The sequence below is a fragment of the Balaenoptera physalus genome (genome assembly GCF_965194825.1).
Source record: "Balaenoptera physalus genome assembly, chromosome: 13".
Classification (NCBI taxonomy): Eukaryota; Metazoa; Chordata; class Mammalia; order Artiodactyla; family Balaenopteridae; genus Balaenoptera; species Balaenoptera physalus.
The window spans coordinates 106863945-106885784 of record NC_138892.1 but is presented as its reverse complement, the minus strand read 5'-3'; the positions used below and the strand labels follow the sequence as shown (position 1 = coordinate 106885784).

General features: G+C 54.4%; 1 protein-coding gene across 2 annotated transcripts in view; it reads right to left on the bottom strand.

Annotated features, from left to right (window-relative positions):
- Window positions 1–8671: 8671 nt before the first annotated feature.
- WNT5B (Wnt family member 5B) overlaps window positions 8672–21840 on the bottom strand; it is an 89157-nt gene continuing 75988 nt past the window's right edge. For both annotated transcript variants that reach the window (XM_082422168.1, XM_082422169.1), the window contains exons 2-5: window positions 21000–21154; window positions 19697–19944; window positions 14935–15227; window positions 8672–10062 (exon numbers count right to left, since the gene is read on the bottom strand). In XM_082422168.1, coding sequence (XP_082278294.1) covers window positions 9604–10062; window positions 14935–15227; window positions 19697–19944; window positions 21000–21085 — 1086 coding nt within the window. In that variant the 5' untranslated portion in view covers window positions 21086–21154 and the 3' untranslated portion in view covers window positions 8672–9603. The remainder of the gene's footprint in view (window positions 10063–14934; window positions 15228–19696; window positions 19945–20999; window positions 21155–21840) is intronic.

Here is a 21840-nt window from a genome sequence, read left to right as displayed (position 1 = left end):
GCTCTTGCACGAGCCGACAGCAGAGCCAGACCGGAATTCTGGTCTCTGACTCTGGGATTAAGGAGCAAGTGTTTATGCCCGTCACAAAGTCGTCTGACTTGATAGCTTAACAAAGTTCTTATCTGGATGAGCTCTCAATTCGTGCCCAAGTCCAAATTCAGGACTCTGGAGGCAGAAGCAGAGGTGACCCTGGGGACTCTCCTTAGAGAGAACACAAAGCCCCCGTTGGCTTCTGCCGGTGGGTCCCAGGACAGTGGCTGGCGGAGGTGCGCAGTGGCCGGCTCTGCCCTGAGCAGACCTGCGTGGGGACCGGCAGCAGCAAAGGCTCCTCTTGGGCTGCTGTCCACGTGGTCTGGGACGGTCTGAGCACAGGGCCGCTCCGGTGCATGCTGTGTCCTGCGCGTCTCTCCAAAGCCAGAGGAGACAGACCAAGACACAGCCAAGCTCAGGGCTCAGGTCTGCCTCCAACAGACGCTCTCCTCATCTGGTCAGACAATGTGGTCCATGGACCACAGCAGAGATTAGAAACACGTCCAGGAAGTTACGTCCACACATCTTACTATGGAGGAGAGTTTGGGGACAGACTCTACTGATGTTAGACTTTTGGGGAGACGCTAATTCAGGACGGCCCACCGTCCCTAGTCCAGGGTCTGTCTCAAGGATGTAGACACTGACCTCTAGCAGCCTGATGCCCTGCGCATGCTACCTCTAAACCCAGCTCCTCTGCAAACAGCCGTCTCACTTGTGTGCAAGGCTTGCTTGGTCAGACCTAATAACCTGTCAGCAAGTCTCAAACTAGCCGCAGAGCAGAATCGCCCAAGGCATCTTTTGAAAACACAGATTCCCAGACCCGACCCCAGATTCACTCAATCAGCGTCTCCAGGTCTGGGTCCTGGAAGTCTGAATTCTTACTTTTTATTTCATTACATTATTTTTTCGGCCACACCGCGTGGCATGCAGGATCCTAGTTCCCTGAGCAGGGATCGAACCCGCGCCCCCTGCAGTGGAAGCGTGGAGTCCTAACCACTGGATGGCCAGGGAAGTCCCATGAGTTGTTGTTTTTTTTTTTTAATATTTATTTATTTATTTGGTTGTGCTGGGTCTTAGCTGCGGCAGGCGGGCTCTTTAGTTGTGGCATGCATGCGGGATCGTAGTTCCCCGAGCAGGGATCGAACCCGCACCCCCTGCATTGGGAGTGCAGAGTCTTAACCACTGGACCACCAGGGAAGTCCCATGAATTCTCAAGTCTCCCCAGATTTTAACAGCCAGATGGAGGACAAGCTCGGGCCCTGCAATTATCCAAGCTCCACTGAGCGTCCAGTTCGAGCTTCCTCTCCCGGGACCCATGGTCGGCCTCTTGCTTGCTCCTGGGCTCCCTTCTCTCCAAGCAGATCGAGGATGGGGGCCCAGAAGTGCAGGCGAGGCTCTGAGTCTGCAGCAGGAGCTGCCCTTCCTGCTCTTGCCCCCGCGGTGGACACGGCCTGGGAAGCGCTCGCACTTGGACACCCCCCACCCCAGCCCCATGCCGCAGCCCCTCGATCCAGCGCAGCAGGCGATTCCCAAGGCGTCCTGGTCCTACTCGGCCGCCAGCACATCTGAGTCCAAGAGTGGACTGAGCAGAGGGGGGAGGGCTCTCCGGGGCTGAAAATATGCACGTAATTTGGAAGTATTTTAGGGCGTCTCCTTGTCTGTGGTAGAAGGTACTTATCCGCGATGCAGAGGCGGGTCCTGGCGTGGAGGCTGAGAGCCGGAGGAGCAGCTTAGAAGAGGGGTTTCCAGAGCTCAGCTCACGGCCTGGTCTGCTGACGTCACGCATTCTCAGGGCCCTTCTGAATTTTGAAGAGCACCATTATTCCAAACCTCAGACTCATCAGACCCGGGAAAGGCAATGGGGTTTGTGTAAATCCAGGGAAGTGCCCAGTGGAGACCGCCTGTCCTCCATCTCTGCTGGGGGCCTCGGGCCCCTCCTGAGACCGCATGTCCCCACCTCCCTGGGTAGATGCACTCTGGCCCTGGGGCTGAAGTCCAAGCCCATGTTTGACTTGAGGACCCAGGGTATGTGTGACCTAGTCCCCCACCCCCACCCCATCCCCCTCCAGACGATTCCACTCTTGTCCTCTGCGCTCAGATCTACAACCTTCCCACGGTCATCCCTGCGGCTCAGACCTATCCCACCAAGAGGCCATCTTATCGCTACTGCCGGGGGCCTCTTCCAAGGGCCGCTGTCTCGCCTCGTCTGACGGCTGAAGTCCTTCTTCTGTGTTAGTTACATCACCAGAACAAATTAAAAATTTCAGAGAATCAAAAACAAAAAACCCAAAAACAAAACAACAACAACTGTCTTGTGTAAAACGAACCCACTGTGAGGCAGCTCTGTAATTCACACGTAAGGCGAGTGACCTAGTCAGTTCCGCTGTCCTGGGCACACAGCAAGCGCCAAGCTCAGCACCCACCATCCGTCTTTGCTTCAACATGTCTTTCAACACCCTCTCTTCCCTTTGTGCAGATTCTCCGTGTCCTCAGCTCTGCACACCTTGCCCTCTTCCCTTAGATTCAGGATGGCCAAGTTCCCTCGGCCATGTGCCTCTATCAGAAGAAATTTCCCTACTCACCCTTCTCATTCAAAATTCATGGTAGCGGGACCTCCCTGGTGATCCAGTGGGTAAGACTCTGTGCTCCCAGTGCAGGGGGTCCGGGTTCGATCTCTGGTCGGGGAACTAGATCCTGCATGCCGCAACTAAGAGTCCGCCCGCTGAAACTGTGAGCCCTCGTGCCACAACTAAGACCCGGCGCGGCCAAAATAAAAATAAATAAATAAAATATGCATATATGTTAAAAAATTCATGGTGGCAAGATGGGGAAGATTACTGTACACACCTGAGGCTCAGAAGGAAACGGGCACCTCTTACTTCAGGTGACTACATCCTGTGATCACCCAGAAATCCACTGAGGAACCGGAAGGGCCTCTGGAGTTGTTCGGCATCGATAGCAGCTGTGTGAGTCAGAGGATGTTACTTGACCTCTCTGAGTTATAGTCTTCCCATCTGTAACATGTGGATAAAGCACAGACCTTGCAGAGGTGCTGAGAGAATTATACATAATATATGCAAAGCAGCTGGTACAGTCAGCCAGCCCTCTGAATGGTAGCTATAGTTACTCCCCACCTCTGGAACGATGACCTTCAAGCAAGCAGAGTATTCGGCTGCCTGGAAACTACTTAGGGGCAGGAGATCAGCTCCCAGCCCGAGCTCCGCTGCTGTCACGGATGTCTCGGTGGCCCATCCCAGCCGGACTAGGTACTCCCCTCATCTTCCTTGCACACTCAATCTTTAAAAAATTAGTAAAATATGGAAATTCCCTGGTGGTCCAGTGGTTAGGACTCTGAGTTCTCACTGCCGAGTGCCCGGGTTCGATCCCTGGTTGGGGAACGAAGATCCCACAGGCCATGCGGCATGGCCAAAAAAAAAAATTAGTAAAATTACACTGACCTAATTCTTCCCAAATTCGTCCAAACGAAACATCTGAAACTCAGCCGTGCTGCTGTCCAGGGTCTGTTTCTGGCATCAACCTGCAAAGACCCCACGCCCAGGTTTTGAGCTAAGGTGCGAGCCACAGACGCTGGGCTGGAGCTGGGGAAACAGCGCCACCGTGCGGCCAGGCGGAAGGGGAGCCCAGCGCAGAGTGGGAGAGGAGAGGCCCCGACAGTCAGGAAATAGAAAGAGGAGGGAACACAGCACCTTACACGTGCGAGTGGACCCACTTCCTACTCAATGCTCCTCCCGTCCCCAGCCTAAGACTAGAAGGCAGGGCAGTGCACGCTCTCAGATCAGAAGGGACAAAAGCAGGCTGCCTGCAGGGCATTTGTAAAGTTTCCAGTGTTTGCTGCCTTTGCTCCCGGGAGCCGTGGGAGATTTACAGAAACATCGGGCCATCTTCGTCCCTCTCAGATATTTCTTTTTTGGTGAGGACTTGGACCTTGCAGGACTGAGGAAAGTGTGAAGGAAGCAGTTGGTGCTGTAGAGTTATTACTATCAAAGAGAAGTATCTTTATTTTTTGTTCTTTGTTTCTTTTTCTTTAAAAATATTTTTTGTCTTCTTTTTCAAAGGGAAGTATCTTTATAATTGTTTTTTTGGGAGGGTTTTTTTTGGCCACAAGGCATGCAGGATCTGATCCCCAACCAGGGCTCGAACCCTTGTCCCCTACATTGGCAGGCAGATTCTTAACCACTGTGCCACCAGGGAAGCCCTCAGATCAATTTCTGTCACTTGGAACTTTGAGAGAACAAACTACACTGTTTCCTTATCTGTTGAGTGAGAATCATCATTCCTCCAGCAATTATGTATGGAACCGTCTCTCTGCAAGGCACTATTTGAGATTCTGGGAGACAGAGCTGGCAACAAAAGAGATTTTTTAAAAGTCCTTCCTTTATGAAACTTCTCTTCTACTAAAAAGGTCTCTGGAAAACCAGTAAATCTAAGGGAGACGACAACGTCAAATCAGAGACTAGCCAAGGGGCTGGTTGACCCAACAGACAGAGCACAGCCCCCGGTCCTAGAAAGCACGCTAGAGGGCCGGGCCCCTTGAAACAATCACATCCCTTGTGGCTTTAAAATAAAATTGGTTTAAAGGATGCAGCTTTCTTTTTTATATATTTTTTAAAAGTATTTACTTATTTAGGTTGCACCGGGTCTTCATTGCAGCACACGGGATCTTTCTTTTAGTTGCAACACACGGGCTTCTTAGTTGCAGCATGCAGGCTCTTAGTTGTGGCATGTGGGATCTAGTTCCCTGACCAGGGATCGAACCTGGGCCCCATGATTTGGGAGAGCAGAGTCTTATCCACTGTGCCACCAGGGAAGTCCCTAAAGGGTACAACTTTCTATAGTGTCTTTTCTTTTACATCTTGGAGCAGCTGCTGCGGCCCCTTCTGATGGTTTGCTGGCAGGGCCCACACTCGGGCCAGCTCTGTCTGTACTGCGGTTTCCTACCTGCTTTGGGCGTGGCAGCTTTAAGGCTATTTCCAGTTATCCTGGGGAGCAGTAGAAATACACCTAAGTGACAAGTTAAATTTGCAGATCATTTAAAAACGTAATTTCAGCCACCTCTTCTCCCACTCCGTTATTTATGAAAACTACTCAGGAAGCCCAAGTTAACTGATTTGGTTCTATCTTCTGTTGCCGCCTCGGGCAGAGCCGCAAATGGACAGAGTTGCAAATGGACAGAGCAAAGAGCAAAGGGCAGGCGGCAGGGGAGAAAGCAGAGCGTGGACAATCTACGTGAAAATCAACCGTGTGAAGGCTCTTCCACACACCGAACATCTGACCCTCATACCTGGGTCAAACCTTCTTACTTAGGGGCAAATTACCTGGCATTCTATGTAAAATCAGGAATTAAAGCACCTTTCCTCATTGTTTGGGTATAACTACAGTGCAGATTCTTACATAACAAAGGACTCACAATAATACTTAGCAACCACGGCCTGGGGGGCCCTTCTCAGCCCCCCAGCCTTCTTCCAGAGACGTGAAGCTTGTCCTCCCAACCAGAGCGCAGGGGTTTCCAATAAAGACAGACAATCCATGTTCTGCAGCGTCTCAGCCAGAAGTGGTGACAGTTACTTTTATTTATTTTTTTTACATATTCCATGTCTCCAGTGCCTCTCTAACTCCCCTCCAAATTTAATGAAAGCGTTCATTCCTGTGTACTTGGTGGGCATGGGCGTGTACAAGCGCACGCACACGCACACATACCCCTTGCACGTGCACGCACACACTGAGGTCCCAAAATACATGTGACCAGGGTCAGTGGGGTCTGGCAATGCGTCAGGGCCTGTTTTAAGATGGAAATGAGGACTTTTCCCACCTTCTTGGGACAGTGCGGCTCTCCTCCCAAGAAATGGGCTTCTTTCTTGATAAATCACTGGAGCTGTAAGATCACTGTCTCGTGGAGCAATTTCAACCACAGATGTCTTGCTGTGGGCCCAGAGCTCCAGGGATAACAAAGCTTAAATAAAATTATATATATATATATGTATATATTTTTTGGCCGCGTGGCATGCGAGATCCTAGTTCCCCGACCAGGGATTGAACCCATGCCCGCTGCAGTGGAAGTGCAGAGTCCTAACCACTGGACCACCAGGGAAGTCCCTAAAATCATAATGATTTAAGGGAGGAAGCAGGGCAGAATTTCAGAGGAAATAACCAACTTGGGGATTTAATACAAGTAGCAAGTTTTGTTTCTCAGCTCAAAGGATGGAGCGTGGGTGACAACGAAATGCCTTCTCCAAACTAGGACTTTGAATTCAGGTCCTGAGACTCTGGTCACAAAGCCTTTGTGAGTGGAGGCCTGGCCTCATCTTGACCCCAGCTGCGGCTGTCTTCCCAGCCTCCCATCTACTTTAGGTGGAGGCAGTCAGGCATGCCTTTCTCCGAATTTCATCTTGAAGACAAGGTGAATGCCTGCAGACAGAGCTAATAACACCTTATTATATTCACAGTGGATCTGTAGGCTTCCCCCGAGTCCCGGGTGGAACATCCCAGGGCAGATCGGTTCTGCTCTGTGCCAGCATCTTTCCCCCCTCATCAAAAAGGCTCTCTGGGGAATTCCCTGGCGGTCCAGTGGTTAGGACTCGGTGCTTTCACTGCCATGGCCCAGGTTCAAGCCCTGGTCAGGGAACTAAGATCCCACAAGCTGCGTGGCACAGCCAAAAAAAGAAAAAAAAGAAAGGCTCCCCGGGATGGCTGCTTGGTCCAGGCATTTCATTAATTCAATTAGGCTACATGTTAATACATTTCAGGTGCCAGGGAATTCTGCACAGTGTTGCCAAGAGCACCAGGTTGGGAATTAGGGCCCAGCTGCCTGTCCCTGTGGGTCCTGGGCTAGCTCTCAATGACTGTAGGTGCAGTAGAGTCTCTGGACCACCTGCGCAGGGTTCCCTCAGGTCCTTGATGAGGGTGCGGACAGTGGTCCTAGCTCCACCCCAGACCAAGTGAATAAAAATTTCTGGCGTTGCAGGTCTAGGACTCTGCATTTTCACAGCACACTAAGGTTTAGGACCTGCTCATGATTTGGAGGTCCTTATCTGGACACACAGGAGCTGGGGGTCTGACTGCCACACTCTCTGCTCAAACAGTCTACGGTTCTGAGCAGAAGCTTTTTTTTTTTTTTTTTTTTGCTTCGCCGCACAAGCTTGTGGGATCTTAGTTCCCCGACCAGAGATCAAACCCTAGGCCCTGGCACTGGAAGTGCGGGGTCCTAACCACTGGACCGCCGGGGAATGCCCAGAAGCTCAGTTTTCTAGGGCGGTCTCCATATTCTCCACCCACTTCCCACCGCCTCACCGGCCGCATCACAGGCAGCTGCCAATTCACCAGGATCCCACAAGCGTGTGACAATAACTCTAACTTCATCCCAACCCATTTTGAACATTAAATAATCCTGAGACCTGGTTGTCAGCGGCTGCAACAATCACATGGGTGTCTGAACATACAACCTGCTCCCCAGTTGGAAGGAAAACATTGACTATTCGCCCATTCCCTTGCCAGGACTCTGCAGGAATAACCTCGGCGTGACAGGGGTGACCCATCTCCCTTTGTGAACACGGGGCCACTTTTTGGGATTGTGGGCAAGTCACTCCCAACTAACTTTCTGAAGTGTCTGAGGATGAACTGGCTCTCAGCTCTTCAACACTTTGAGCACCTGATACAAGGTAACTCTCGGGGTCTGTGGACCAGTGATGTAGGCAAGGGCAATGAAGCCAGACAGTGTTTCAAAACCCCGACCGTCACGGTTGATTTGGGTGACTGGTTGGTTTATTTGGTTAAATGCCAGCGATTGAAGCCAAGGACGTGCTTTTGATCTTTTGTGGGCCAGTTGGTTTAAACACTTTCTCTCATGGACCATTCCTCTTGAAAATGTTGACCAATCTGGGTAACCGTGCGAGGAACAGTTACAGGGAACACAGCCCTACGTCAGACGTTCCTCGGTGTCGGGTCAGGAGGTTCTTATTTAGGTACTAAAGACACAGCAGGATATGGGACCGTGGATACCCTCAGGCAGAATCTCTTTTACACTGTTCTGCAGCATCATTTGCTCATTATAACCAAGTTAATTCCGTAATCCCATCACTTCCCCGGAAACAAATTTTTCTAACATAAAACTGGTGTCTTTTGTGGTTTCTGGCTCGCTGGACAGCCTGTCTCAGTGTCTCTCCCAGAAACTCCTGCCTTTTCTAGGGTGCCTGAGCTCTGCCTTATTCTCTCCTGTCCCAGATACTCCAAAACTGAAGTTCTGGCCCCCAAACCGGACATGGCAACACGGAGAAGCCAGCAGAGGGCATCCCCAACGCCTGTGGTCACCAAGAGCCCAGGAGGACTCCTGGGAGGTAAAATGGGGAAGACGGGGAGGAGGAGGTAAATGTGAGGTTTAACCCTAACTCTCTGAATTCTGTTCAGAGCAGTGATATTAACGGCCATCATTTAACTCTGTGCTGCCCTTGGGGAGAAGGCGTGCACGCACGCGTCACCTTATGAATTCTCACGATGTCCCCCTGTCCCTGTAACACCAGACTAGGGCTCTGAAACGTCTCCATTCTCTTGCCCTCTTAGCCGTGCGTGCACCGTGTAGCAGGGTTCCAAGGATCAGATCGAAAATAAAAGGACCCATGAAACATAACCGTGTGTCCAAGTAAGGAAAGAGAAACTTCGGTGGAGGGTGTTTAATGTCAGAGGGAAACTACATCTGGGGCACAGGAGAAGAGCCCGCAACAGGCCGGCCGAGCAGGGCCGCGCCTGCCCCAGCTTCCCGCAGCGGGGCGGGCCGGCAGCAGCCTCAGAGCGTCCGCTCCCTGCGCGGGGGCACGGTGCCATCCGCCCTCGCCAGTCACCACCTGGCTTTCTGCAGCTCGGGCACAGAGAGGCCATGTCCTTCCTGACACATCAGGTCAAACGACCCCTCCCTCCTGGTGCAGGAGCCAGCGAATCGCGGAGGAAAAGCAGTTCTCGCTGGAAAGGCAGGACCCGGAGTCTGGGGAGGAGTTGTCCCCCTGTGGTCCCCAGAGACGGCGTGGGGCCGGTCCTCTTTCCTGTAACTGTGGATTCTGCAAGTACGCACACAGACGAAAGTGCAAGGAGGCACTGGGCCTCTCATGGAACCGGTCGGTGTGCTGGACGAGACCCAGAAGATGCCAGGCGTGAGGCTGGGTTCCCGCCAATCCACGGGGCCGCCCGGCCCAGAGGCCAGGGTCGCAGGGCAGTCACCCACCCAGCAAAGACTCCAGACATCATCAAGTTCCCCCTCCAAGCACCACCTCTGTCCTCAAGGCCGCGGTGGGTAGACAGGGAACAGTCCCAAGTCCCTACCTCTTGAGAGGCCCCACCAGAGGCGGGGACAGAGCCCTTTTCCCACCCACTGGGAGCAGAGAACCAGCAAAATCCAATCCTCCAAGATTTCCAGCGTCTCTTAAATAGGCTTTTCCTTTCCGTTTTCTTCCTTCAGTTATTTACCATCCATCCTTTTCTTTATACAAATATAAAATAGATTTATATAGATTTATATCCTATAGACTCTGTGCGGCAGCGCGGAGGAGCACCGGCGAGCGGCCCTGGCTACTTGCAGACGAACTGGTCCACGACCTGCGTGCACTTCTTGCAGCGGACGAAGCAGCACCAGTGGAACTTGCAGTGGCAGCGCTCGGTCTGCACGCTCTTGAACTGGTCGTAGCCGCGGCCGCAGCACATGAGCGCGCAGCCGTCCAGGCCCTCGGACGTCTTGTTGCACAGGCGGCCCTGCGTGCCCAGCGAGCCCGTGCTCTGGTCGCGCAGGCAGTAGTCCGGGCTGGGGTCCACGTAGACCAGGTCCTCGGGGGTGGGCTGCTTGAAGCGGCTGTTGACCAGCTCCAGCTTGCCCCGGCGGGTGATGCGCATGGCAGCCGCGCTATCGTACTTCTCCTTCAGCTGGTCCCCCACCTTGCGGAACTCCGCCAGCTGCAGCCAGCAGGTCTTGAGGCTGCAGGACCCCGAGACGCCGTGGCATTTGCAGGCCACGTCTGCCGTCTTATACACAGCCTGCGGGGAGAGGGGGAGGAGAGAGAAGGGGATGAGAAGGAGCATCCCTGACGGAAGACGCCCGGAGGCCGGCGAGGGCGAGCGCACGAGAGGGCCGGCGCGGTGAGAGTGCGGAGGGGCGGTTTTCCAGCCGTGTCCAAAGGTCTTTCCAGGTTGAAAGTGGATAAAAGGAACAGCACATAGAAAACTTCTGGGGAGGTGACGGCCATGTCTGAGTCACTAGCAGGATGGCACACTTGCCCTTTTTGTTACCCATTTATTATCACTTGAAATTTGTCACAAGAAATGCGTCATCGTTACCAACAGGAAGAAAAAAAAAAAGGCTATTTCTATCTTGATCAAAGTCTCAAAACAAATAAAAACCAGCCACATGAGTCTAGATTTTACACGATATGGAGCCCAGTCCAGAAAAAAGAATCGGCCATACCGGGAGCCTGTAACAGAGACCGCTGGCACGGCCCTGGCTAGCCGAAAGCTACCCCCAATCCTGTCAAGTCCCCTAAGAATTAAACGGTCCCTTCTTCTGTGTTAACAGTTGGTCACTAGCTCCGCAGAGCCGTCGGAGCCTCACCATAAACCACAGCACATTTGTGACAAGACACCCCCTGGGAGTGGCTGTGAGGCAGGGGAGGGGCAGGCCCTCTGCGATGGGAGAGCAGACCGGTGGGTCCATCTCAGGGCGGATGTCTTGGAAAACAAATCCACCCAGAAGTCACTGAACCACAAAAATGGGAGGGGACCTGAACGTGGGCTACCCCAAATCCAAATGGAAAAGCAACAGCAGACCAGAAAGCTGCTTACAAAGTGCCTTTCAGCGAAAGCATACGGATGCATTGTGTCAACTAGCCCTGGCAGCCGGCCCAGAAGCGCAGATGGCAGGATAAAGATGCAGGTCCGCCGCCCAACATTTTCTTCTGCCACAGCTATTGTCACCGACGCAGGCAGGACTCATTTGTCAAGGGTTTCTCTTGGCTTTCTTTTCAAGAGTCCCCAGATTGTGTCTTTATTCAGCACTGCGGCCGAGACCACTGCAGGTGCAAGAGGGAGCTTCAGCTGCATCAGCTCACATTACTCCTGTCCAAACTCTTCCTGATTTTTTTCTGGTACAGAACTATTCCCACTATTTTAGGGTGGAGAAACTGTCGCTCTACATGAGGCTCAATAAGCTGTGCAAGGGCCACCCAGGAAGGATTGCTCACCAAACTTGGGGCTTAAAAAAGGATTAGGGTGGAGAAGTCAGGCAGCCCCCTCCCCAAGGTTAAAGGCACCAGCACTTGGCTGGCAGCTCCAGGCCGAAGGCAGAAAGGAACTGACACCCCATTCCGACAGGGACTTCAAAGACGGGGCCCGCAATCTTCCTCTGGCGCAAATCCCCCGGGTCTGAGCTGGAGCCTGACATTCCTTGGAAATGGTCCTCGGTTTAGAGAGGGATGTCAGGCAGCTGGCGCTGTTAGAAGAAGAGGAAACATTAAGGGCCTAAAACTGTGTACCCGACACTGAGTGACTGGGGGTGAGGGGCGGATAAGCATCTCCAACGGGGAGCAAACACTTCAGGAGATTTGGGAGGGACAGGAATTTTAGTAAAACAAATCCGGAAGGGAGAGCGTCACTGACCCTCACTATTTAGACGTCCATTCTACCTTCTTCTAGGAAGAAAGACACCATAGAGACGGTACTGTTTGTATTTTAAATATTTTACTGTTGCTAATATATAGACGCTCCTCTTGCAAGAGAAGGAGGTTGGTAATTTTGGCCCTTGCTGCGAACCGAAAAAGCAAGAGAATGTTTTAAAATTTTTCTTAGGTCTACATCTCGCCCCCTGGCAGAGCCCCTGCCCCCTCTTCTGCATCTAACGGTGTGACGGAGCTTGGTCACTGGCAGGAATGTCACAAGGACGAGGCAGCTTTCATCTGGAAAATGCTCAGAGGCCCTTGAGTGACAAGGCAGTATCAACCCACCGCCCCTGGCTGCAGTATTGTAAAACAAGGTCATTAGAGGCTCTCAAAGGCCAAGAGAAATTTCTTGCAAAGTATGCCCAAGATTTACTCTGTGGTCAAGATGTCAGATCCTAGATATCCTACCCTTTAAAAAGATCTGGTTGTAAAATACCAGTCCAGGGCATTTTCAATCCCGGCCACCGCTTAGTCCTTCCTGAGGAAGGTTCTGTGTAGGTGTGAGGAGGTGGGAGGTGATTGATGGCGAGGCCTGCTCCTTGGAGGGGGGATAAGACGTAGAGAGGGACAGAGATTCCCCACCTGGAGCAGATGGAGGCCGGGGAGAGATAAAGGGCTGTGCAGAGGTGAGGAGGCTGCAGGGAGGAGACAGAGGAAGCCGGGGAGGGGGTAGGACAGGCTGATGGAAGGCGCAGCCGAGATAAGGGCTGGAAAAAGCAAACAAACAATTAAGGGTGAAGAAATGAGGAGCCAGCAGAAGTGGGGCCCGGATGAGGATGAGCGCCTGGTCACCTCCGCATCTGCCCCGGGGCCCCAAGCACGGCTCCGAGCAGAGACAGGAAAGCCTTCCTGAATTTGACCTCTTGCTAGGAGGCCACGGGGAATTTTCCCTGCACTGTCACGTGCACACCGCCCCCGCCCCCAACCAAGAGCACAGCAGAGGTCCCAGGGCACCCCGGTCCTCAGGAGCTGGAGGAAGGAAAGTCTAACACCTCAGCCAAGTCCGCAAGGCTCCACTGCGCCTCAGATGCAGAGACGGCCAGCCACGGGGGATGGGAAAGATTGTGGGAGTACGTGGTATTTGAAGTGGGATCTCGAAAAATGGGTATAATTTGGGCGTTCAGGAGATAAAGTGAAGACCTTAACCTTTTTTTTTTTAATCAGTCTCTCACGGTTAGACTCCCAAAGACTGGCAAACAGGAAGTCGTGGGAGACTGAGGCAGCTCCACAGATGCCCTCAGAGCAGAAGAGTTCTGGTCTCTCCACCCGGATTTATAGCACGATAGCCACGGATCAGAGCGACGGCCCGAACTCCTGACACGCCACAGCTGAACACCCATATCTGGCTAAACAAAACTAGCCTCTGGACGTGGGCTCTGCAAGGAAGATGCTGGGCAATGACCAATTCTAATTCTGACTTGATGTCACGCTAGTGATGGCGCTAGGTTTACACACGGGTACCATGTTCTACCAGCACCACAGGATGCTAAGTCATAGAAAAGGCATTTCCAATCCCCTTTGTTTGATATGTGCTCCTATGAAATGAGTTAATTTTTAAAAAAATTAATATATTAACACTTTTTAGAAGTATATCCATATCCTGTTACTGAATCACCAATGAACCAACATTAAATTTCTGAATTTATTTCTCCTCCAGAAACTGCTGCTCCTGTTTTTTCGTTAGATCATCTTTGGCTTCACTAAGTACCTTGCTGGGCCCCGAGCCCGGGCTTGACACAGACCTGAGTGTGGACAGCTCTCCCAGAGAGAGGTCTGTGTAGTCTCCTGAGAGGTCCGTGGCCCCGGCCCTTCGCCAGGAGGGCCTCCTGCCACCCAGCACTCGGGCCTCAGACCTCTCTCCAGGGAGATCTGGACACACATCCTCAGTGGACGCCTGAAGAGTGGAAGACAGAGCTTCTGGCTGAGCGAGGCCTCCAGTCGGTAGCAGAGACAGACCCCGTCGGGGCAGACCCTGCTCAGGAGAGAGGAGCAGGCCGTGTGCTGAGACATGGGGGCTTCCTGAGCAGGTGCCGGCAGATGAGGCCCGAGCTCTCCAGCACCCGTGCAGGAAGCCCAGAGCCCTGGCCCAGGTGTGCTCTGCACAAACAATAAACCCAGGTCTCCCCAAACCTATTTTAGTCTCCACTGAAATTGAGGCTCAGAAGACCCTCGCCTCTTACATGAGATTGATGAGACTGGGCCTTCAAAGGATGGTTGCCTTCCACACTTCCACTTAGGTTAAAGCACCCAAGTGTGTTTGCCATCAGTACTGAAGTGTGCTTTCGGACTGGGTCTCGGGATATGCATGACGGCAGCCCTGAAAAGTCAGCTCTGCTTTACCGGAGCCTCTAAGCAAACCATAAACCCTAGACGAGGTCTGATGGCCGAAACTTCCAATCACCCTAGCTGTTCAAATGACACAGGAGGGGCAGCGAAGACAAGAGGTGTCTGGGATTCTGATGACGAGACTGCACCTAAGTCCTACAGGCACGGATGTCCTGTGGAGAAACAGATAAGCCTAAAAGAGTGACAACTGCGTGTGTCTCGTGGGAAATGGAGCCTTTGGAAATCAAGGATGAGCTCCACAGTGTGGGGATCTAGGTCAGCATCCTAAGAATCTCTGTGGTCAGACTCACCCGCCTTCCTGGACCAGCCGCCATCACGCAGCAGAGCCCAGGAACAGCCAATGGTCTAGGTGTGTGCATGGGCGGGGCCCTCTGTCCATGTGTGTGTGGGGCGGGGCCCTCTGTCCAGGTGTGTGTGTGGGCGGGGCCCTCTGTCTGGGTGTGTGTGGGGGGCGGGGCCCTCTGTCCAGGTGTGTGTGTGTGTGGGGCCCCCTGTCTAGGTGTGTGTAGGGCGGGGCCCCCTGTCCAGGTGTTTGTGGGGCAGGGCCCCCTGTCCAGGTGTGTGTGGGGGGCGGGGCCCTCTGTCCAGGTGTGTGTGTGTGGGGGGCCCCCTGTCTAGGTGTGTGTGGGGTGGGGCCCCCTGTCCAGGTGTTTGTGGGGCGGGGCCCCCTGTCCAGGTGTGTGTGTGGGGTGGGGCCCTCTGTCCTGGTGTGTGTGGGGCGGGGCCCTCTGACCAGGTGTGTGTGTGTGGGCGGGGCCCCCTGTCCAGCTGTGTGTGTGGGAGGGGCCCCCTGTCCAGCTGTGTGTGTGGGCGGGGCCCGCCGTCCAGGTGCGCGTGGGGCGGGGTCGCTTACCCTCCGGCCGGCCTCGTTGTTCTGCAGGTTCATGAGCACGCGGCCCTGCTCCTCCGAGCCCTTGGCGAAGTTCTTCTCGCGCTCGCGGGCGTCCACGAACTCCTTGGCGAAGCGGTAGCCGTAGTCCACGTTGTCGCCGCAGCCGCCCCACAGCCAGTCCCGGGGCAGGTCCTTGGGCCGCGCGGCCCGGCTGCAGCCGCACGTGGAAAGCTCCCCCTCGCGGCAGGCGCGGCTGATGGCGTTGACCACCCCGGCCGCGCTCACGGCGTAGGTGAAGGCCGTCTCCCGGCTGCCTGCGGGTGGACGGGAGCCGGGTGAGGCCCCTGCCCCCTGCCGCCCCGCCAGCCCGCGCGCCGGGAGGGGGCACCTCTCCCTGCCGAGGCCCCCGGGGTTAGAAAGCGCCCTGGACCAGGAACCGAAGTTGACTCGTCTGCCCGTGAGTCCCTTCAGCCCCGGCCTGCACCTCGTCCCTTCCGGAGAGGTTTCCCCGGCTGTGCCTTCCTAGGAGGCTGGACTGAGCGGACGGGAGGGGGGCCTGGAGGCATTGGTGGACCAGGTGGGACGGCCGGAACGAGACCGGGCACGAATCATGGGACCCACAGTGCAGCTCTATCCTGGCAAACACCTCTCCCTCACAGGCCTGTTTCTCACCCTCCACGAGTCACACATCTGTCTTTTTACGCCTGCATTATCTAGCTGGACAGCGGCCGAGACCAGGAGTAGAAATGAACTAGGATGACAACATCCAGAACCGTCTGAGCCGTTTCCCTCTGTCCCCCGAGGTCCACACTGCCGCCCAACCCGATGGTACTGGGGCACCACCTCCACGGACACTCAGCACGGTCTTTCTAAATATCCAGATCATTTCCTGTAAAAAATCCAAACCGTGTACTTTATTGCTATAGTGAACCGCTTAAGAACCCATATGATGGATGTTCTACTTCAATAAAAACGTTGATAAAAAATAACACTCAGCCACCAGGGACATGCAAATCAAAATCACGAGACATCACTTCACACCCACGAGGATGGCTATAATCAAAAAGGCAACTAATGACAAGTTGATGAGGATATGGAAAAACCGGAACCCTCATGTGTTGCTGGTGGGAACGTTTTAAGGCACAGCTGCTTTGGAAAACAGTCTGGCAGCTCCTCAAAAGGTTAAATGTAGAACTACCATGTGACCCAGGAATTCCACTCCTAAGAATATATCCAAGATAAATGAAAACATATGTCCACAGAAAAACTGGTACGTGAATGTTCGTTGCAGCATTATTCATAATACCCCAAAAGTGGAAACAGCTCATATTGTCCATTAGCGAATGAATGGGTGAACAAAAGGTGGCATTATCCACGCAATGGAATATTATTCAGCCATAAAAAGTAATGAAGTGCTGCGGACAGGCTACAACATGGTTGAACCTTGAGTTATTATGGTAAGTGAACCACTTGGCATTTTGTATCTGTATTGAACAGACACAAAAGGCCATGTATTGTATGATCCCATTTATATGAAATGTCCACAATATGAAAATTCATAGAGACAGAAAGATTAGTGCTGTCTAGGGTTTGGGGAAGAGGGAGAAGAGGTGGAGAGTGACCACTTGTGGGTACGCAGTGTCTTTATAGGGCTGTGAAAATGTCCTGAGATTAGAGGGTGGTGATGGTTGCACAATCTGGTGAATACACACTGAACTGTACACTTCAAAATGCTGAATTGTACCATACGTGAATTACATTCAGTAACGCTGTTATGAGAAATGAAAAATAATACTCGTATGGACTCAGGTATGGAGGGAGGGGAGGCGTTCTTAGCAGGGAACTGAGATTCGGTCCTGATCTCAGCGATTAAACCAGGCAGGATCTTCTGCTCCCCACGCCACCCCCTCTTCTGAGCCTCCAAGGTCAGGGGTAGCCATCCCACAATCCCGTCTGGGCAGGTGCTGAGGAAGGCAGTCTGCAGTCACTGCACCTGGCCCTACTTCTGGATGGTCTAGGCACAACACAGTGAAGTTTGCAACCAGGACAGACAGGGCAGGTCAGTTTTTCTCCAGTAACCAGGGGTCAGCTTCTGGTCAGATGTGGAGCAGGAGAAGCACCAGGAGAAACCAGGTGATGTGGGAAGCCACGCTCATGATTCAGCCCTCGGGACTGATGTTTGAGCCAGTGTGAACCACAGCCAGAGACAGGATCTATGGGTCTAGGGAGTTAGACTATGTGAGCTCCCAGGATGGTAAGATGGCCAAGGGGTCTTAGGGGGGAGGGCCTGGGCACCCCTTTGAAGGAGTCATGCCTGAGAAGTCTCCCTAAAACAGTTCCGCAACCCCCAACCTGGCATCCAGGGACAGGGAGGAGAGCCTGAAGCTGGGCCCGGATCTACACTCCATCCGCTGTGAGCATTGCTTTTACAACATGCCTTGGAGAATCGGGTTGGGTTCCCAAGGCCACCCACTCCATCTTTTTAAAATGACTCTAATCACCAGAATGTTCTTTCTTAGAGTAAGCTGAAAGATGCCTCCCTATAACTTCCCTCTTCTGGAGCTAATCCCTCTTCCATTTGACAGCCCTTCAGGATTTGAAAACAACGAATATGCCTTTTATGTTTTCTCTTTTCCAAGCTACATATGTCTGATTTCTTCCACCACCGTTCTTTAGCAAACACGCTTTGCAGAGCTGAGTCACCCCTCTCAGAATTGCCTTTTAAAATAACGTTCCTGCAGCTGAGCATAATCCTGCAGACGTCAGGGCTCTGAGGGTCCAGCCCACCATGTAGTTGGATCCCGGTCTGTCCCGGTGAATCCCCTCAGGATCTCCCGTGGTCACTCTGTCTCCTTTGGTTGGGGGCATCATTCGGGCCCTGAGTGCAGGCAGCTCTGCCTTCCTGGGGCAGCACGTGGGCCTCAGGGAAGCCTAAGGACAGACCTCGTGCTGCTCTCAGCAGCAGAGAACTGGGGGCGTCTCTATATGTGAAACAATACAGAGAGGACAAAGGCTGCTAAACCAGCAGCCAGGGAGCTCCTGAGAGGTCGTGCATCTTCCCGGGACACAGAGACAGCAGGACAATATCACGTCCTCTGTTCCACTGCTGCCCAGCTACCCGTAGGAGCCTCCCACCTCCCTGGCCTCCCTGGCCTCCCTGGCCTCCAGGCGAGGGGCCTGGTGCCCTCCAGGCCGCTCTGCTGCCCTCTGGTGGTGGACTCTCGCAGTGGCTCAAAGGAAGGCGTCTCAGAAGCCACCCGCCAGACACAGGGAGAGGACTCGCCAGAATGCCTGGGCCCAGCGGGAGGCGGGAGGACCGCTTCCCAGGCAGCATGAGCCTGCAGGGAAGCTGCAAAAGGGGATGGTGAGGATGAGGCAAACAGAGGGGTTCCATTTGTAACAGAATAGGGCAGAGACTGGTAGCGTCTGCTTTCACTGGTCACTCCACCACGCAGACCTGCACCCCACGGAGTCTCTATTCCCGACACGCCTTCTTCCCTAAAGCAAAGCCGCGCTTTTGGGCCTTCACGCGACAAAATTACATGAAAAGGATCCGGCCGACGTCAGGCATTCACTAGGTCCCAAAGAAATATTAGTTCCCTGACAGTGCTTACGGGATGCCTCTCTCTGCACGCGGGCCATCCTAGTTCCCTCACCTGAAAGCCAGCAGGCAGGGAGAGTGGCTAACCAAGACCCTCACCAGGAAGAAGGGACGGACACTAAGCGCATTTGAGAAGAACTGATCAACTATGAATGAATCCCATTTGACCCCCAGGCCTATTGTTTTGGGAAAGTTGCCCAGCAGGACTGTTGCAGGAACTCATGAGCATTCCTTTCAAGGACCTTGAGTTGATGCTGAAGGAAGAAGAGAAAGCAAGGTTCAAAGTGTAATTTCCCTGGACCTCACTTCTCAATGTGGGGCAGGGAGGGAGGGGAAAGGGGTCAGGAGAGGGCGGGGCCTTCGCAGAAGAGGCGCAGAATCCCTAACTCCCCTGGTCCCGGCCTGCTAGAAACCGCAGCCTCAGGGAACTCCAGAATGTTGCCTTTGGGGGGAAGCTGTTGGGGGAGAATGTGAGCCGGGACGTGGTGCTCTAACACCTTCCTTTTATGGCCCTGGGGATAAGAACCAGTAGAATAGGGCCGGATTTCTCAATTTCTTGCCAGGGAGGGGAGGACTGCATTTCAAAAGGACCTAAAACAATTAGACCCCAGATCACACCTCCATCTAAGCAATAGGGTAGCCAAAGAATCCTCGGCCAGGAGTGGGAGAGGGGACGGGACAGAAATACAGGCAGGGGTGGCCCTCTCATCTTCCTCCTTCAGTCTCCCCCTCCCCGCCCTCACTTTCACACACATCCCCTTTCAAATGAAAAAGCCGGGACTGGATCTAGGTCGGGTTAATGACAGCCATCACCAATTTGGCCCAAAGTTTCTCTCTCTCTCAGTGTCCAAGTGGAAGAGGCGAAACTCTCCAGACACTCAGGGCTGCAATTTTCAGCTCTCTGCCCACAGCTCTAGAGGAGGCCCTGGAGCTGAGACAGGGGTCAGTCGTGGTGGGTGGGCTTCCCGATCCGCTCGAACTCAGCTTAGACCCCCGCCCCCTGCCCAGAGGGAGCGCCTCTAGGCTGCCTGCTCGGGGCCGGGCGGGAAGCAGAGGGCCAGCTGACCCCGGGGCTGGGCGCCAGCACGCCACCCGAGACCACCCTCTTGCACGCCGGTCCCCGTGGAGGCCTGGCTCCCAGGCCGGGAAGCACAACTGCTCCAGCCCCACCCCCCCGCTCACCTATCTGCATGACTCTCCCGAAGACGGAGGCATCGTCCACGGTGCTGCAGTTCCACCGCCGCTGCCGGAACTGGTGCTGGCACTCCCTGATGCCCGTCCTGGCCCCCTCGCCTATGTAGGCCATGTGCTCCTGGTACAGCTGGCACAGCTTCCGCTGGCCGGCGGAGAGCCCGGGGAGCTGGCTGCACACGGGCTGCGCCCCGATGATGAACATCTCAGGCCTCTGCACCGGGTTCAGAGCCAAAGACCTGCAGCAAGAGGGCCGGGAGTGAGCGCGGCCCAGGGGCAGCGGCAGGCCTCGCACCTGACCCCCTCCCAGGGGGGTTTTCCGCGGGCAGGCCCTGAGCCGGGGGCTTGGGAAGGAAAGTCACCCAAAACCTAGTTCCTGCCTTCAAAGGGAAACTGAGGCACGAACGCAGGCGATGCGTGAGATGTCGAATGCCCGAGACCACCTTGGGCGTCTGGATCCACAGTGACCAGACAGGGAGGAGCGCTCAGAGCTGGGAGAAGGGTTCGGGGGGGATGGCCGGAGTGGTCTGCAGGGTGGGCGCGCTGTGCGTGTGGCCGCTTCTCTGCAGGAGGAGCGGTGAGGCCACTGCGGCCCAAGGGCAGGATGTGTGCGGAAAGCAGTCCGTTCCTTTCAAGAGAACTCCCCTTAGGCCTTTAAAATCGAAACCAGTTTACATACATGGCCATATATTCTAGAAGTCTGCACTTCCTTCTCCGCCACACGGCCCCTGCCCCTGCCCTGTAGGGCTCTCCTGCTCATCTAGCAGATATAATAAGGTGCTAAGTCACAGCAGAAGGCCGTGGTTTTGCCATCTGAGCAAAAATGAGAGCAGAGCACAGGCCATGCCAAACAGGGGGCGGGGGGCATGCCTGCCATTCCCCTGTCCACCCGGCGGTGACAGTAATCTTAACAACACAAAAGGAAGCCACACACACTCCTGCAAATCCCTCATCTGGCCTTCAGACTTAGAAACCGGGAATCCTATTCTCCTTGCCCTCGCCAGCAGGAAAAAAAAAAAAAATCAATATTCGTATTGATCCGATAGCAACAAAAGAGCTATTTCTAACAACCCATGGAGATGGAGGAGGTCCAGGGAAAGGGGATTTGGACAGGATCAGAGAAAAAGCCAAATGAACTAATCCTTCCTCCTCAGGGAACCTTTACATAGCTCTGGGGGCTTGAGAGAGAAAGAGCGGTCCCCGTTCTCCTGGGATTGCTGAAAAGGGAACGGCCCCTTCTCCCCTCTTCTACGGCCCAGGGGGCCAGGCTGGGAGGGCTTCAGCCCGCACTCACCACCAGGAGCTGGCCGCGGCCCTTAGCGGGGCCCAGCAGGCGAACAGCGCGGCAGCAGCAGCCAGCAGGGCAGGCGGGCTGGGCATGGTCCGCCTGCGCCCCCCCCCAGGGCCCGGGGAAGACCCCGCGGACCGACGGCTTCCGAGACGGGCTCCCTGGAGAGAAGAGACCAAAGGGAGCAGTCAGTGTGCGACGCAGACCAGGGGGACCAGGAGGGCCTGCTTCCCGGGGAAGGTCCATCTCTCCCCAGCCTCCCGTCCCACCCTCCCCTTCTCACCCTGGGGGTCGCTCCAGCCTGGGGAGCCCTGCTCGGGACCCGCTGCTTAAGGAAACAGGGGACTGAGAGACCAGGAAAGGGAGGAAAGCAAGGCATTTGCAGAGCAGAGCCGCTCCGGGCGGCATTTAGGGAGATGCTTTGGCTGCTGCTATGCACACCTGCCCTCCTTCCAGACAGGACCATCCCACCGGCTCCTCCCCGGGATGCATCCGTTGCGTGGAGCTAAAAACACCTGGCGAGTTGGTTGCCCACAGCCAAACAGGAGCCTCCGCTCTCCATCTGCACCCTTCTCCCGCTAAATGCGTTTTCCAAATCCCAGCCCGAGTCCGCCAGGACAGACAGTAGGCGAAGGGAGGGACTTTTCACGTTCTCGAGCCAGCTCCTCTGGGAAATGTAAAAGCTGCCCCCAGGCTGTGCCGGCGGTGTCCCCTCGGTGGCCCATGCCTCCTCTGTGCCCTCCAGGAGGGATGGGTTTGCCACCCTCGCATCAGACTGCCTGTTCCCAGAGAACAGCTCTCCCAGAGCCCCTGGAGACAGACGGACCCTGGAGCAAGCCTCTGGCAA